At 44.5% G+C, this 15,867-nt stretch overlaps 1 protein-coding gene across 2 annotated transcripts in view; it reads right to left on the bottom strand.

The window, feature by feature from the left end:
• Positions 1-15,867, bottom strand: part of BCAR3 (BCAR3 adaptor protein, NSP family member) — an 82,425-nt gene that overhangs the window by 7,002 nt on the left and 59,556 nt on the right. For both annotated transcript variants that reach the window (XM_073358223.2, XM_073358224.2), the window contains 4 exons: positions 11,870-11,998; positions 10,175-10,611; positions 7,991-8,091; positions 4,443-5,089 (listed from right to left, as the gene is read on the bottom strand). In XM_073358223.2, the coding sequence (XP_073214324.2) occupies positions 4,443-5,089; positions 7,991-8,091; positions 10,175-10,611; positions 11,870-11,998 (1,314 nt within the window). The remainder of the gene's footprint in view (positions 1-4,442; positions 5,090-7,990; positions 8,092-10,174; positions 10,612-11,869; positions 11,999-15,867) is intronic.

Raw genomic sequence — 15,867 nt, 5'->3', positions numbered from 1 at the left:
AAACAAGCAGCATCATAAGGAGATTTTCTTCTAGAGAAGAGAGCCGTAGGGCTTGTGTCAAACCTACAACAGATCTGATCAAGCACTCTACCAAAAGCAAATCCCCACACATCCAACAAAAGCATGGAGTGGCCTCGTGGCTTCTTTGCTCTGACACGAACGCTCTGTGGCCAAGATACTTAACCTCTTTGCCTCACTTTCCTCATCTGTAAAATAGGTATAATACTGTAACACTGCTGCTTCTCCACGCCACAGGACTCTTGTGAGAATGAATTAATGTACACAAAGCATTCTGAATTTGGAAAGGACTATGTGAGTACTCCGTGTCTGACAGTAATTCATACAAAAAAGCCTCTATTTTCCCTCCCTACTGCATTAGTCCTTGCCTTTCAAATACATAATGATTATTTGTAGTTTGCTACATCTATAAGAACTATTAATCTGTATTAATCTTAATAATGTTCATATTATCTAATGAAATACTTATGGGTATTGTTTTAATGTTCATATGCTGACAAATTTCTAATCTAATCTGCCTCTCTATCATAGCATCTAAGTGCCAACCTCTATCTTCAGGACTGTATTAAGGCAATATGGGGACTTAGGCACACCATGACACTGGCTACCCAATGGCTTTACCCCCCAGACGATCCCCATTTCCTCCCAGAGAGACAAGAGTGGTGGCAGAGGGCCTCATGGAGAGGCCAGGGTTAATCTGCTTGGGTGAATAGATCAGAATCACTGCTCATCTCCTCCTGCCATACATAGATCCCGACTTGAGTGGAGTTAGTGTGTGCCACCAGAGCACTAGGTCTGGGAGTTAACAGCCCATTGAGATGAATGGGACAGTTTCTCCTCTCACAGCTATTGTTCCAGGCGTTCTACAGACAAGCAGACATCAATACCTCGGTTACACCTGGTAAATGTTTGAGTGTTCCTCCACAATTCTGAGGGCTACAAACTTTATTTTTTAAATGAAAGCTGAGATTCTGATGTAATCAGACTTCAGGATCTGGGGTCCTATACACAGATTTATAGTGTGCAGGCTTTAATCTGGCCCTGTTTGTATGCAAATCTGTTGTAATACTTTAGAATTCGATGGTACCAATAGAATATATCCAATTCCAAACAAATGGCAATCCTTCAATCCCAGCAGCACAGGCAGAGAACAAGCTGTCATTTCAGGTTGCATCTAAATGAGTTCGATATTCACAGGATCAGGGGGGAAAAGCAAGATCGAAAGAGAATGCATAGGCACTTTGATAGGGTCAAACTGAGTGAAGCACAACGTAGCCATTAGAAAGAAGCATCTCCAGCCACATTTGTTCCAGGTCTTTTAATATTCCATCATGGAAGCAGAGTTCTTAATTAAGTTTGCTAGGCTAATTACAGAAGCTAAGATTTCCTATTAAACTAGGGTATACCTAAGGGAATTACTTCAGTCAACACACACTTTTGCTATTTGATTGCAAGCCATTCTTCTTGTTATAATGGTTTTAAAATTCCATTTTTTAAAACTTTATCTGCGGTAGAAGGAGAAAAGGTACTATATTAGTTAGATTGTGCCGGGCTTTGAAAAAAAAGGGTTAGAGAAGTGCTATTATTAGAACTATTGGTTTTCTGAAGAGGCTTAGAAAACAAGACCTATGAGGAACGTTTGAAAAACTGGGCATGTTTAGTCTTGAGAAACTAAGATTGAGGGAGACCTGATAAGTCTTCAAATATGTTAAGGGCTATTATAAAGAGGACTGTGAACAATCTCATGTCCACTGAAGGTATGAGAAGAAGTAATGGGCTTAATCTGCATTAACTGAGATTTAGGTTAGATATTAGGAGAAACTTTCTAACTATAAGGGTAGTTAAGCTCTGGAATAGGTTTCCAAGGGAGGTTGTGGAATCCCCATCACTGTAAATTTTTAAGTTGGACAAACACTGTCAGGGATGGTCTAGGTTTAGTACATCCTGCCTGATGTCTTCTCGGGGTCCCTTTTAGTCCTATGCTTCTATAATTCTATGACTGTAAGGAAGCCACATTCTGGCATTTCTTCCGGAAGGGTGGTGCAGAGGTGTAGCTGCTGAGTGAGGTTCCCTGAGCCATTCTGTGTATGAGGAACAGATGGGCATCGGAATGGCTCAGGGGGGCCTAGGGAAGCACATTCAGAAGCAGTCAGTGCAACTGCCTCAGAAAGAAACAGTGTATGCGACTTCAGCATCTACTGGTGGATGCCAGCAGGTGGTTAGGGCGGGTGTGCTAGCCACACCCATACCTGGCTAATCATGCTCCCTTGGGGCTGTGGAGCCACTAGTAAGCACACTAGCATTGGGGGAGTACTAGCAGTAACATTTTGTTGGGGAAACTGGCACAGCCTGGTTCTTTCTACCTTACAGTGTAATATTCATGTTAGGCAGGTTCACCTGTCATTCCTCAATACACCTGAAATCAGTGCTGCACTGTTTGTTCATTTTTATGGCTGACAGTAGTCACGTGTCCCATTCACCAACCTGTCTCCCAAATGAGTCTTGGAGACACTGTGCAGTTCTCCATGTAAGCTATTAGAAACCACGGGGGGCGGGGAAGAGCCCTTGCTAGGTCACTGAGCACGCAAAACTCTCTTCTAAATCTTATGCTCAGTGAGTGGCAGATGAGACAAATGCTGTACCTTCATGAGGCAAGTTTTACAGCAAACATTGTAGAGAAGAGTTTGTTTTGAGTTATAACTAAATGATAGTCACAGCATTATCCATTTCTGCCTCAGGAGGAGCCATTGCCCCTCTCTGGATATTGGGGAGGTGGTGTACATTTCTTTAGCGTAATTAGAAACAATATCACTTCTCACAAATATAGTTCCCAAATGACTGACTGAATTAACTGATGCACTGATTTTACCTCATGTGAGTGTGCAAATATGCCGTTTGAAAATCACTACAATGCACCATCTCTTTGGCCTCCGGCGCCCTTTGGAAACTAACAAACCTTGATTATGCTTTCACAGTAAAGCACTCCTAACAAGAAGCAGCAGGGCTGGAAAGGCCTTTCCATTCTTTCTGCAGTGGGCTGGCTGGTGCTTCCATTATTTAGACTCAATCAAGAACCATTCAATTCCAATTCCAATAGATTGTATAGAGAGTTTAAAGGGGTGTAATGGAGCTGATGGCGGTAAGAAGGAAATGCTATTTGAAACTGTGCACATGTAACGCGGACAGACCCCGGTCGTTGGGGGGTGGGATTGAACCTGGGACCTCTGGAGCTCAATGCATGAGCCTCTATCACATGAGCTAAATGCCACCTGGCTCTTAGCTAAGGCTGTAGAGCAGACTCATTAATTGCTCTCTCAGTGCCACTAGATGGGACAGAACACCACACCCAGGTGGTGTGTGGGTTACACACAGATCATGTCATTCGAATCACAGGCATTGCAATTATGACATATCCTAACTCCCCTGGATTTCATTAGACCCAGTGCTACTGATTTCAATGGGAATTGGGTGCCTAAATAACTTTGAGGATCTGGAACCAGGTTCACACTGAAGAAGTGCGAGGCATACCACGCTTTCTCTCAAATACTGTGTCTGTAATGGATACAGCATTCAACCATCCACTTCAAATGACTTAGAATTCAAATGGGTTTCATGTTCCCTTTAAATAAAATCATTATCCTATAAAAAGGGCTGTTTGTACTTGAATTTCTCTCTTCTTTTTTCCATGTTGCTGATTCCAGAATCGCTGCTCAAAGATTTGCCAGTATAACCAAGCCTGCCTCCTTGTAAAAATATCTGTGTGCTTCTGATGCTTACCAAGGTGTGCAATAGAGGATACAAATGGCATGTGAGGAGAGAACTGCATCTAAACGCTCTGCAGGCCCCTTCCACTACCTCTCATCCTGTCAAGGCCCAAAGGCCCAAACAAGGGTTAGAAGAGCAGTATTCATACTGGAAGCTAAAACAGATTGTATTCTATTCAGGTTCTTAGCTCATGCCCACCATTTTGGTATCTGAGTGCCTTCCAGTAACATGAGCAATGTGTGGTGTCCTCATTCTCTGATATGGGATTCATTCCTTCAGAATAAATACCATTTTTCCTAATCTCAGTTTCACGATTCAGCATTTCTGCTGTAAATAAATCTACAACAAACAAAGAGAACATCAAATTTGTGTGGAATGGAGGGAAATATAGCTCTAAAATTAGGGACAACTAAGAGGGATTTTTGGTCCAGAGACAAATTTGTAATCATTCTTCCTAGGCTAAAAGCTCTTTTCCAACCCTACCCCTTGACAAATCCCTGCAAGTCCCCCAAGTAAATATATACATTACCTTAGTCCCAGATCTCTCCTTTAATTCTTTCAAATCTCTGTTTTAAAAAAGCTTAATCTGGCAGGGTATCTAGTGACATGCAGAAAAGTTAATGCCCTTTACAATTATTAAAAACCAAATAATCAATTACCTTGCAGTCCATTCTAAGCATATGCCGGGCAATAATCTTTGGATTACTGTTGGTGAATAGCTCCTTAACTCTTTTTAACATTGGTGTTTCAAGTGGCTTGTTTTCAGGAGGAAGAAGTTTGGATTCAAAATCATTTGGTTTAAAACTGGATACTGTCTCAAGAACAGGTACTACAAACATGCTGCCTTCTTCAGCCATCTCAGCCCAAGCTGCTAATGGATCCATTGAGCTCTGTAAGGCATCATCTTCATGGATCAGATAACTTGTTTCAGAGTTCCTGAATGAGAGCAATCCATTCTCTTTAGCTATCAGATGCTCCACATAGCTGCTGTTCTGAGACAGAGGTTGCTGTGTTGCTCCACAGTCTATGGAAGTGGCAGGGTTTAATTCACAGTAGTGTGCCTCTGAACTGTGCCAAGCTAAAGGAGACTGAGGTTGCCTCAGCAAGGGCACTTTGTTGGGTTTAGGCGGAGGCTTGGGACAGAGCTGACTGTCTGATCCTCTAAGAGCTTCTCCTACTGGCGACTCAGAAGCGATCCTCTGAACTACTGTGGGGCTTAGAGTAGGTTCACTGCCTGTTCTAAATGCAGGGGAATTTGAACATGGGCTTGTATCTACTTCAGGTAACTGAGATGGATGCCTTGAACCTGTAGGTGAAGAACAGAATCATTTTTTATGATGTAATAATAGCATTAAGGCAAAACTACATATAATCCTGAGATACATTTTACAGTTCTTTTTTGTTGCTGTTGTTGTTTACTGGGGGAAGTGTTTCAGATTATGTAAATTCTTCATTCTGTCAAACACTGTTTAAAATGTATACTTTAAGAGATGAGCTACCAAACAGATCCTCACAAAATCCCAGATACAGAGAGCAGCTGGGCTGTAATGTCACCCTGTGGTAACACTGACAATAACCCACAACCCCACAGCACACAAAGGCTGTACAGTCAGAGCTGGAAAGTCCTGGCTTGGAATGGGAGTGAGTTTGTAACTTGATCTGCCAGATAAAAATGGAATCTAGCTGCACCACACGAGGCCTATGAGTCATTTTTAAGAATGACATGTTTTGAAAAGAAAGAAAAACTTCCTTAAAGTGGAGTCTGGGCATGTAGTGAGGTATGAAAAGAATGAACTTCAGGGAATCTACTTCTGTAACCCTAAAAGACAGTTGACTCAAATATGAGGGAATGTGTGTACACTGTAATATTTACACACATAGGCCCCATCCTGCAGTTACCACACAGGCAAACATCCCATTGACATCAAATGAGGGCTGGCTGCAGGATTCTTAAGACCAGAAGCGGGCAAACTACAGTCCGCGGGCCACTTCCGGCCCGCAGGACCATCCTGCCCAGCCCCTGAGCTCCTGGCCGGGGAGGCTAGCCCCTGGCCCCTCCCCCACTAGTTCCCCTCCCCTGCAGCCTCAGCACGACATGACGCCAACGCTCTGGCCCACCGCTCCTGCTGGGCAGCGCGGTGGCAGCGTGGCTGGCTCTGGCTGGGTAGTGGGGCGTTCCTGCTCTGAGCAGCATGGTAAGGGGCGGGGGTTGGATAAGGGGCAAAGGGTTCCGGGGGGGCAGTCAGGGGACAGAGGGCAGTTGGATGGGGCAGAGGTTCTGGGAGGGGGCAGTCAGGGGACAGGGGGGTTTGGATAGGCATGGAAGTCCGGGGGGGGCCTGTCTGGGGGTGCAGGTGTGAATAGGGATTGGGGCAGTCAGGGGACACAGAGCAGGGAGGTCGGATAGGGGGTGGGGTCCCAGGGGTGCCTGTCTGGGGGCGGGGGTTTGGATAGGGGTCGGGGCAGCCAGGGTACAGGGAGAAGGGGGGTGGGGTTTGGATGGGGATGGGATCCTGGGGGGTGGTTAGGGGCCGGGGTCCCGGGAGGGGGTGGTCAGGGGACATGGAGCATTGGATGGGTTGCGGTTTCTGAGGAGGGTAGGAAGTGGGAGGGGGCGGATTGGGGGTTAGGGCCAGGCTCTTTGGGGAAGCACAGCCTTCCCTGCCCAACCCTCCATACAGTTGCACACTCCGATGGAGCCCTCGAGCCAAAAAGTTTGCCCACCCCTGCTTAAGACAGAAGTTCCCATACTGTGGCCCATGGAGAACTTGCTGGTTGTCTACAGAGAGCTGACTGATTACTTCACACTTCTCATTACCCCAATTGCTACATTGCATTAAAGACCCCCCAGACTGTAAGGTCTCCAGAGTAGCGACTGTCTCCTACTATGTGTCTGCAAGGTGTCTAGGGGCCTGCTCCTGATTGGAGCCTCTAGCCACCATCATAATATAAATAAATACATGAATCACACATGAAATACTTTCCTAATTTTACTTTCAGGGTAATTGCTATAGTTACTACATCAATGTTATTGCAATCGTGAATGGGTGGAAGGCAGTTCATCCGATCACAAATGGGAGGGAAAGCAGTTTGTTCAATTATGTCTGGGAGTACGGTGGAGGAAGAGATGCGCATGACTAGACAATCTCCCTCTATTAAGGTGCGGGCCACTCCACAGAAATGTTTGAGAACTCCTGCCTTTAGAAATCAGTTTAAAACCCACAACACCCATTTCCTTTTATTTTATTTTTTAAACAGATTTAGTGCTCTACAAAAGTTCAAGATTGACCGCCTTGGAAACCAAAGGCCAGAATTTATCCACAGGGCTACTAACAACCTCAGCTCAAGCTTCCTCACACAGTGCTCCTGTTTGGCATATAAGGGGGTGCCCTTACAATTTTCCCCCCTAGGTATAGCTTGGAGGGTAGGTCGGGGGTGGGGGTGGGAAGGTAAGCAAACTTTCTCTGGCAATTGGGCAAGTGCTAGTAAGTCTTCTATCAGTGGGGTAATGCAAATGAAACTGATCACATTCTGGTAAATTTCATATTGCTGCCCCCCAGGAAAGTTACATGGGGCAGCAGCAGGGGAAGAATTGTGATATAAGCAGAGATAGGAAGAGCAAAGGGGGATCAGAGGAACAGAGTGTACAGCTGCCCCACTTCCTCTTCCCTAACCACCAGCAGTAGCCAGGGGTGGAAAATAGCAGAGTACTGATTCTGCATTAGCTGCATTACCCGCCTAACAGCAGTGAAACATACCAGATTGCATCAGGTTTACCACAGCTGCTCAAGCCACTATGGGCACGATGGTATCAGTGAAACTGTTGAGGGTCTTGTAAAACTCTAGGGTTGAGATGGTGACACTGCCAAGAAGTGGACCTATTCGTGCCAATCATGATCATCATTTTTGTGATGTGTAAACCTAGGCACTAGGGTGCCATACCAAGCTGATGGGTGCCTTCTAAATAGCATGCTTGACTCTAGTTATTATAATGAGCCTATCAACTCCATTTCCATGGACCACTGAACAGTCATCAGATGCTAACTGTATTCAGTACCCTCACACTTGAGACCATGAATTTCACGCAGGCTCCAGTCTCTGAAAATCTCCAGCATTTTAAAATGTAACCTGAAGACAGGGTAGAAGGCTGACTGCTTGCTGGCATGCAACTTCTAAGGAGTTATTAGAAATCTGCCTACAGACATACCTATTGGCAGGTAGCTTTCTGACTGGTGAGCCTTTAGGGAGAATCTTTTCTCCTGGACGTGATCCAAACTAGCTGGCTGGCTACCACTTTTTTCTTTGTTTCTGAGGGGGAAAAAAGCCAACACAACAATATATCATTAAAGTGCAGTAGGACAATCTTAACATACAGGACCAACCTTCAGTTGTGCCAGAACTAAGGAGAGTCCTCAGCTTCCCACTTACAGCCGCTTAAAGGGCCTTTAGTATGGGTGAAGATCTGGCTCTGAGCATTCAGTACTGAGAGTTATTGCTTTGTGCAACATGGCAACAGGTCTGTAATTGTACAACATGGCAGGGCAGAAATTAATGCTTTACAGGTTCTCAACCTTTTGCATGCTGTGACCCCCTCTTACAGCAGAGGAAAGATTTGTGACTCCTTTTCTCTCCTAGCCATACAGGAAGGGAGGAGGGGTGTGTCCCCTGGTTGGAGTGTGTGTCACAACCCTCAGGTTAAGAACCCATTCTCTAACACAGTGATACTCAGACCTCAGTGGTTCAGGAGCCAAACTAACAATCAATATTACCCAAAAGAGCCACAGTAGTTTGAATTCATTGTTTCATTTACTATAGAACTATACATTCAGATTTAAACAATATGACTGGAGAAATATTTAGTTTATTCTCACAGCAAAATGGCTGACCAAGTATTATTATTATTTTATCAACTACAATTGGTTAATAACATAGTAAAAGCATCCTGATTGGTTAATAATTAAATCACACCACTGTTTTAATATCATGTGCTGCAAATAGCTGCAGGAGACATATTAAAGAGCTGCTTGCGGTTCACGAGCCTCAGTCTGGGTATCACTGAGCTAACAGAAAAGAAAGCTGCCCTTCCATTTCTGCCCTGGTTCAGCCACAGGAGAGTAAATAAGGACATGCTTTGGTTGACATTCCCAGGAAAAGCAGATGCAGAATATTATTTACAGGCTTTGGATGAACGACTGCTCAGCCAACATGCAGTTTTCATAAAAGGCATTAACAATGTCTACCAACTGCATTTCTCAGTTCAAGAGCAGACATCATTAGCGGTCCAGACCCCACTGCTGCACAAGCAATCCTCTGCATCTGTCTGAAGTTCCATGGACTTCACTGCGACTCCTTGTGGGCTAGCCCCTCCTCCCCCAGAGTCCCGTTCAAGTCAGGGTGGCTCCATACAGGCATAGGTGTCCAGCTGTGCAGATCAGATTCCAGGATCCAGGCCAGACTCCCAGACAATGATTTGGAATTTTTGTCGTCAAAAAGTTGCTTTAGCAGTTTGGTTCCCTTTTTTGTTGGCATGCTAAGACTTTTTTCAGTACAACACCTGAACTGAGCAGTAATGAAGAACTACGCTCCATCAGCTGTCTCCTTCCAGACAGTCAGCTTTATTAGTGCACTTTATTTTAGTCATCTCACGTTATCTCTTTTTAACTATCTTAACCCATTTGTGGCATTTTTTTTCACAGCAACAGAAGAAAGAGGGCTCACCTTGAGAAAAACAACAAACTTTTTACTTTTTTTATCCTTCAATTTACGTTTAGTATTTTTATTATTTCTAAGCTACAGCACAAGCTGCACCATTACTGTACTTGCAGAGCCTGAGTCTGATTTCACTCACTCTGGTTTGACACCATTAACTTCAGTGGAGAGGCTCCTGATTCACACCAGTGTGAGTGAAAGGAGAACCAGCACTGCAGAGCCCAAACACCATCTCGCTGAGGAAACAGATCTCACTGCAAAACCCCTGAATCATGTTTTTTCAAAGATATTTTAGAGCTGATTATTTTCAAAATCTGATTACACCATTCATCTAGTTTGTTAGAATATCTGTACTTAAATTAGGCTGCTGCCATAGTCAAATGGCATCAGTAATCTCTGTGTTTTACATTAATATAATTGAAGACAGAGTTACCTTAAAGCTCCTTATTACAGCTGTTAGTCCTCTAAGGCCTGAGCCAAAGCTCACTGGAGTCAGTGAGAGTCTTTTCACTGACTTCACTGGGCTTTGGATCAGGTCCTTAAAATGAGTTATTAGATGAGACTGTGAGGCCTGATTCTTTCCCCATGAAAGTAGAGGATAAAACTCCCATTGACTTCAATGGGAGCAGGATTGGATTCTTGACTCCCTTTTAAGGATGATGGTGGAACAAGAGAAAAGTACCTTAAAAGATTTCCTCTGGTTAAGCTGTGCTCCTGGGACTGCACGCCGCATATACTGAGCCTTACTGCTGTCTCTGTTTTGCCTTCAGTGATATTGCATTCTCTTTGTCGAACTGGAGATACTCCGTACTTTTCCTCTAGACACCTCAGTGGCACGGTCCGGTTGATAGGCTGAAAAATAATTGCTCCACTCTGCTTTGATATTGGCCTGCGATTCCCCACATAACATCTCACTAACCCAGGGATGCTGTCGAAACTTTCAAGTTCGAACTGATACTGAACACGGCAGTAGGCTTCATTGAGTCTGAGGACTGTCCTGTTGATTTTGAAATGTTGAGAGATGTTTTTCCACTGACAGGTAAGAACAAAGTTTCCAGGACTGGAGAGAGAATCCCTAATCAGGAAATCTCCGTCTCTCTGAACTAGGCTTTCTGCCACCTTAGAGAGAAAACATACAAAAACAAAAAACCCACATTTAGAATCAGAAGAGGAATACTCAGCCTGGGCTAGTATCACATCAGTAGAGTCTTGTTATTTAATCCTAAATGTCGGGCCCAATTCTGGCGGCTCTGTGAGCACAGGTTTAAAACCAGAAAAGACAGGATAGAGGAAAAGCGTGGGGCAGAATGTTGCCCTCTCTAATTCTGGCTCCTTCTAAAATCCACAAGCCATTCCACAGACTTTCTACAACAGGAATCTGGAAGGACCTTCTAGGACAGGGCCAGAGAACGCAGTTTGTGTGCATATTTCCCCAATTTGTCAAAAGAAACTAATCTGTATATACCTCAAGAGAGACAAAAGAGCTATTTTTAAAATGGGTTTCACACCATTCTTCTCTTTGTTTTGCAATATGCACATAAAAGCTGAAAAAACCCATTTCTTTTAGAACCAAGCTGGCCCTTCCCATTGGACAAACATTAATTCATTAATTTTCAAACCACAGAGCTGCCTGTTTCTGGCTGCTCTGCCCAATGTTCAGCATCTGCTGATGGCAGCAGGAAAGCTCATAACTATGAGAAACAGCATTTGCCAGGTGCATGTTGATGACGAGCCAGCAGGGGGAGCTCATGATGTTTTTCCATTCATAGAATAGACTATCAGGGTTGGAAAGGACCTCAGGAGATCATCTAGTCCAACCCCCTGCTCAAAGCAGGACCAATCCCCAATTTTTACCCCAGATCCCTAAATGACCCCCTCAAGGATTGAATTCACAACCCTTTTTGGTGTAGACGACCAAAATAAAAAGATAGCTACTCCAAATAACTATTAATCATTATTACTACTAGTATGCTGTTTTATCATTTCAAACTAAAGAAAGGGAGAAGATTGGAACATTTTAAAATTCTGGATAATCATATTAATCTAAATTCAGGCCAGCAGCTGAACAACAATATTAGAGGACAGAGTGTAGCTCATCTACAGCACAGAGGAGCATTCTTACCTCTCCTCATTGGATGATTTTTTATTTGTTAAAAGTATAAGAAACAGTGGATTTCTTCCCTCAGTCTCATTTCTCACCAGGGCATATTAAGTAAACTATACCAGACACTGTTTTTTTCTCACACTGGAAGGCATTCCTTTCTACTGAATTGCTGATCTCATGCAGCCTCTGTAACACGCCAGTATTAACCTGTCTGTATCTGTATATGAAAGCCCACAGCTTTGCCTGTGAAAGGAAGACCCTGGAGGGACGTACCTGCCGAGGAATGCGTCCATGGTACCAAGCATGGCTACGTAAGTCTTCGCTGCTCAACTGCAGCTCTTCCTCTAACTCTTTCTTCAGCTTTTCTGGGGTGTTGTCCATAATCTGCCTCTCTTTAGAAAACTGCAATAAAGATTAAAAGGTTTGACTGTGCCAGGTTTAGTCATTAACATTTTATATCACTCAAAACTTTCATCCCATATGTCACACAATCTGCAAAAGCTACTGGAATATGGGTGCTACGTTTAACAAGCTGACCTGCCTTTGATCCCTAAGTTGTATTTGCAAAAACTAGTGTCAGGTGAGAAGGTGCGTAATGACGACACACTGTACTGAGTGCATAATAAATGGCCCATCTGCCTATCGAGAGAGAACATGCACCTACTGAGCCACTTCAGTAATTGCATCTTCCCAAGATAAGAAGCAGAGATGGGTCCAAAGCTTCTGCCCCCGCCCCAAGACTTTGTAGTTTAATTCAGATCTGAACTTTGCTTTTTTGCCCCATTCTAAGAAAGCATATCCTAAACTATCAGGACAGATACAGAGTGTACAATTCAGTACTTATGCTGCATGAGAAATATCTGCCTTATTAAAGGCAAGTTTCCCTTAAAACACTTACTTCTAAGTAGAAGTACAGCCTTATTGAAGCCTGCATCTTCTGGCATTTCTCCTTATTCCTTCCTGAAGAGAGCAAAAATCTTGGTTCCCGTTAGGGCACCTCCCTACAATGTGTAAGGTCTTCTGGGGGATTCCTCTATCTCCATAATATAACAACCGTAAGATCTTCTATGGGATTTCTCCCCCTTTCAACAAGCGCAGGATATTCAGGGGGTTGCCGTGTCCCTCTATTCCCAAATGACGTACCACTTCCATCTGGGGTCCTTATTCTTTCTCTGGAGTGTGACTAGAGTGACTAGACGTCCTGATAAAAATCGGGAATGTCCCGATATTTAACCCTTTGTCCCGCATCCCGATCAATGTACAATTGGGACCGCATCTGTCCCGATATTCAAGAAAGGAGGCAAGCGGGAGGGGTGAGTAGGCGAGCAGCAGGCGGAGGCAGGTGTGAAGAGGCGAGTGTGTGGGGGGGGGTGCGAAAAGGCAAGCAGCAGGCGGGGAGGGTGAAGAGGTGATTGGTGAGCCAGCGGTGGGCGGGTAGGAGGCGATCAGCGAGCCAGCAGCAAGTGGGGGTTCTCGGAGCAGGTATGGGGGTTTCTGGCAGCGGAGTGAGGAGGTGAGTGGTGGGTGGGGGGACTGAGGAGGGACGCAGTAAGCCAGCAGCAGGCCGGTGGGTGAGGAAGGGCACGGTGGCGGGACGGAGGGGCCGAGCAGGAACGGAGCCTGGGAGAAGCAGGGGTGGACTGTGGGCAGGGTCGATGGCACCCCAATGTGTCCCGATATTTTACTGTTGTGATCTGGTCACCCTAAGTGTGACTTTGGTGATCCATGAAGGGTGTGGCTCCTTCTCCAGAGAACCACTAAGGATACTGTTGTCCAATTTTCCAGAAATTCTCAAAGGGGAGACGTTCTTTGGACATTCTAACTTCCTCTGCAAGGCCTGGGATTTAAACTTAGGGTTTGATGTTGCTGAAATGCCTTCAGAAAGCACCATATGTTCAACTATCAAATATTTTAATGGGATTCGGCTATTTGTGGAAACCGACATGATGCTACACTGATCCTGGAAAGAGACAGATGATACCTCCAAAAAATAAAATAAACAAGCCAGAGCTAAAGTGACACGGAACGTTGGACCCCTGATAGGAGGTGGGTTACAATGAAACAATAACCACAGAACATTTTTCCCCCTATGGACAGACACTTCTTTTTTTTTAAGTTATTTGGATGGGATCCAAGGCGCCCAGATTCCTTTCACAGGACACTTTGATTGAATGGTACAATTTATGGATTGTTTATAAAAAGACTGGAGAACACTGCTGTTCACCCACTGATCACAGTCTTTCTGTGATCGCTGTGCTCTCTAGAGTTTCCATCATTGCGTCCTTTCAGCATATAACAGAGAGCAGATGCTGTGTGTTTTGAGCTCCCATCAACAAGCCTCGGTGCAGTCTGGGATAGACCAAGTTACAACTGTTTGTTAGAGAGCATATTCTTGATGGAAAAATTTCAGGAGAGGTGGGCATTCTGCTGCCCACATCATTTAAACAGATTCATTCTAAGATGAATTTTCTTCCTATCTCTTCCAAGGAAAAACTATGTGCCTTTTTAGACAATAAATAGTTGAAGGTTTAGTTTATACAGTTGAGGTCAATGAAGCACTATAGTAGCACTTTAAACCCCCCTGCAATTTTGTTTGTCAGCCATGTTACCATGCTGTTTACACAGGTGAACATGGTTAACAGGGATACTCATGTTGTGCAACAAGGGACAAGTCCTGCTCCTTCTCCTGCAGCCAGGATGCCTCTCTGCTTCAGGGATCGGGCAGGATTTGGGGGTTGGGTGTATATCCTATACATGGAGCTCCCTGCACAGCAGCATGCAGTGATGGGAGGGCACAGAAGGCCACAGCTTGGGTGCAGAAAGAATCATGTAAGGGACTACGGCAAGGACTCTGGCCACTGATGTAGAGGAGTCTCGACAAATAAGCTCCCTGGTTGCATTGCAGCCTGTAGGGGAGAGGATTTGTAGTCTCCCCATCCCTCACAATACCTGTGTTTGGTGCCTGGCTCAGCTAGTTGGGCCAAGCACTCAGTGTAAGATTCCTCCCACATGCACTGCATAATTTAGAAAAACGGGGGCATAGATATAAACAATAGGCCAAGTCATCCCTCCCTGCAGTAAAGCAAAGTAAATGAGCATTGCACAGGGGACCTTCAGAGGGGTGGGGTGGACGGAGCCATCCTTCCTGCAGCTGTGGCCTGTGGAGCACTAATGAGTCACTTTTGCAGCTGCTACTTCAGCTCTGCACAGCTGTTTCACTCTCCCCTGTGGTGCATGTGAGTGTCTGTGCATGAATGAGTATCCAGTAGATCAGCAAATTGGCAGATCCACTGAACTCAGCTCCAGCATCGTCATCACTTAGCTGCCCAGCGCAAGATTTGCACCAGTGATCTTTAAATACAAGGAAAGGTGTGAAAGATTAAAAATATTATCCTACACTAAATGGGTTAAAGCTAAATGAGATACAATTATAGCATTTGTATGGACTAAAGAGGCATACTGTTGCATCTGCATGACAACATCATGCCGATTATATATTTGCAGTTACTTAGGGAAGTTAGTGTCAGGGCGGGCTCCAGGCATCAGCTTTCCAAGCGGGTGCTTGGGGCGGCATTTAGAATGGGGCGGCAGCCCGTGTCCCGCGGCGGCAATTCGGCGGCTGCTCTGCCGCTCTTCCTGCCTCAGTGGCAATTCGGCGGCGACTGCCTGGGTCTGCAAAATTGGTAGAGCCGCCCCTGGTTAGTGTACAAATCTAGGATGGGATTTTCAAAAGTAATTAAGGGAGTTAGCTGCCCAGTTCCCATTTTAAGTGGCTAGATGTTGGGCACTTAAATTGCCATAGGGAGTTTTAAAAATACTAGCCCAAATCAAAATAACTCGGTGCACAAATGTAATTCTAAATATCTTGTATATACATCTACTGTATTAGATGGAACACATTTATCAGACAGTATTTCTGTAGTGTAGTTGTTCATGGATTGTAGCTCCTAAATAAAGAGTTTTGATGTAATCTATTGCTTATTGCAAATTTTCTGGATATAAAAAAAGCAGTATTTATATCATTAATCAAGGGTCGCTCTAGAAATGAGACCATTTCAGTGGTGGGTGACGCTATTACTGTATAATGGAATATGACTTTGTGACATGCTACAGGACCAATCAGGATGAAAGATGCTACAGGTCTATAAAATATAATCATGCCAGACCTTCAGCTCAAGAGTGAATTTCAATCATAGTGAACAATGCTGACAACTAACTTTTATCTTACAGATGGAGGTTGGGTTATCTATCACAGCTGTTCTCATCAGGAT

This window comes from Lepidochelys kempii, chromosome 8, assembly GCF_965140285.1.
Source record: "Lepidochelys kempii isolate rLepKem1 chromosome 8, rLepKem1.hap1, whole genome shotgun sequence".
In the NCBI taxonomy this organism is placed as follows: domain Eukaryota; kingdom Metazoa; phylum Chordata; order Testudines; family Cheloniidae; genus Lepidochelys; species Lepidochelys kempii.
Note: the sequence above shows the minus strand (reverse complement) of the source record. Positions and strands in the feature narration are given on the sequence as shown.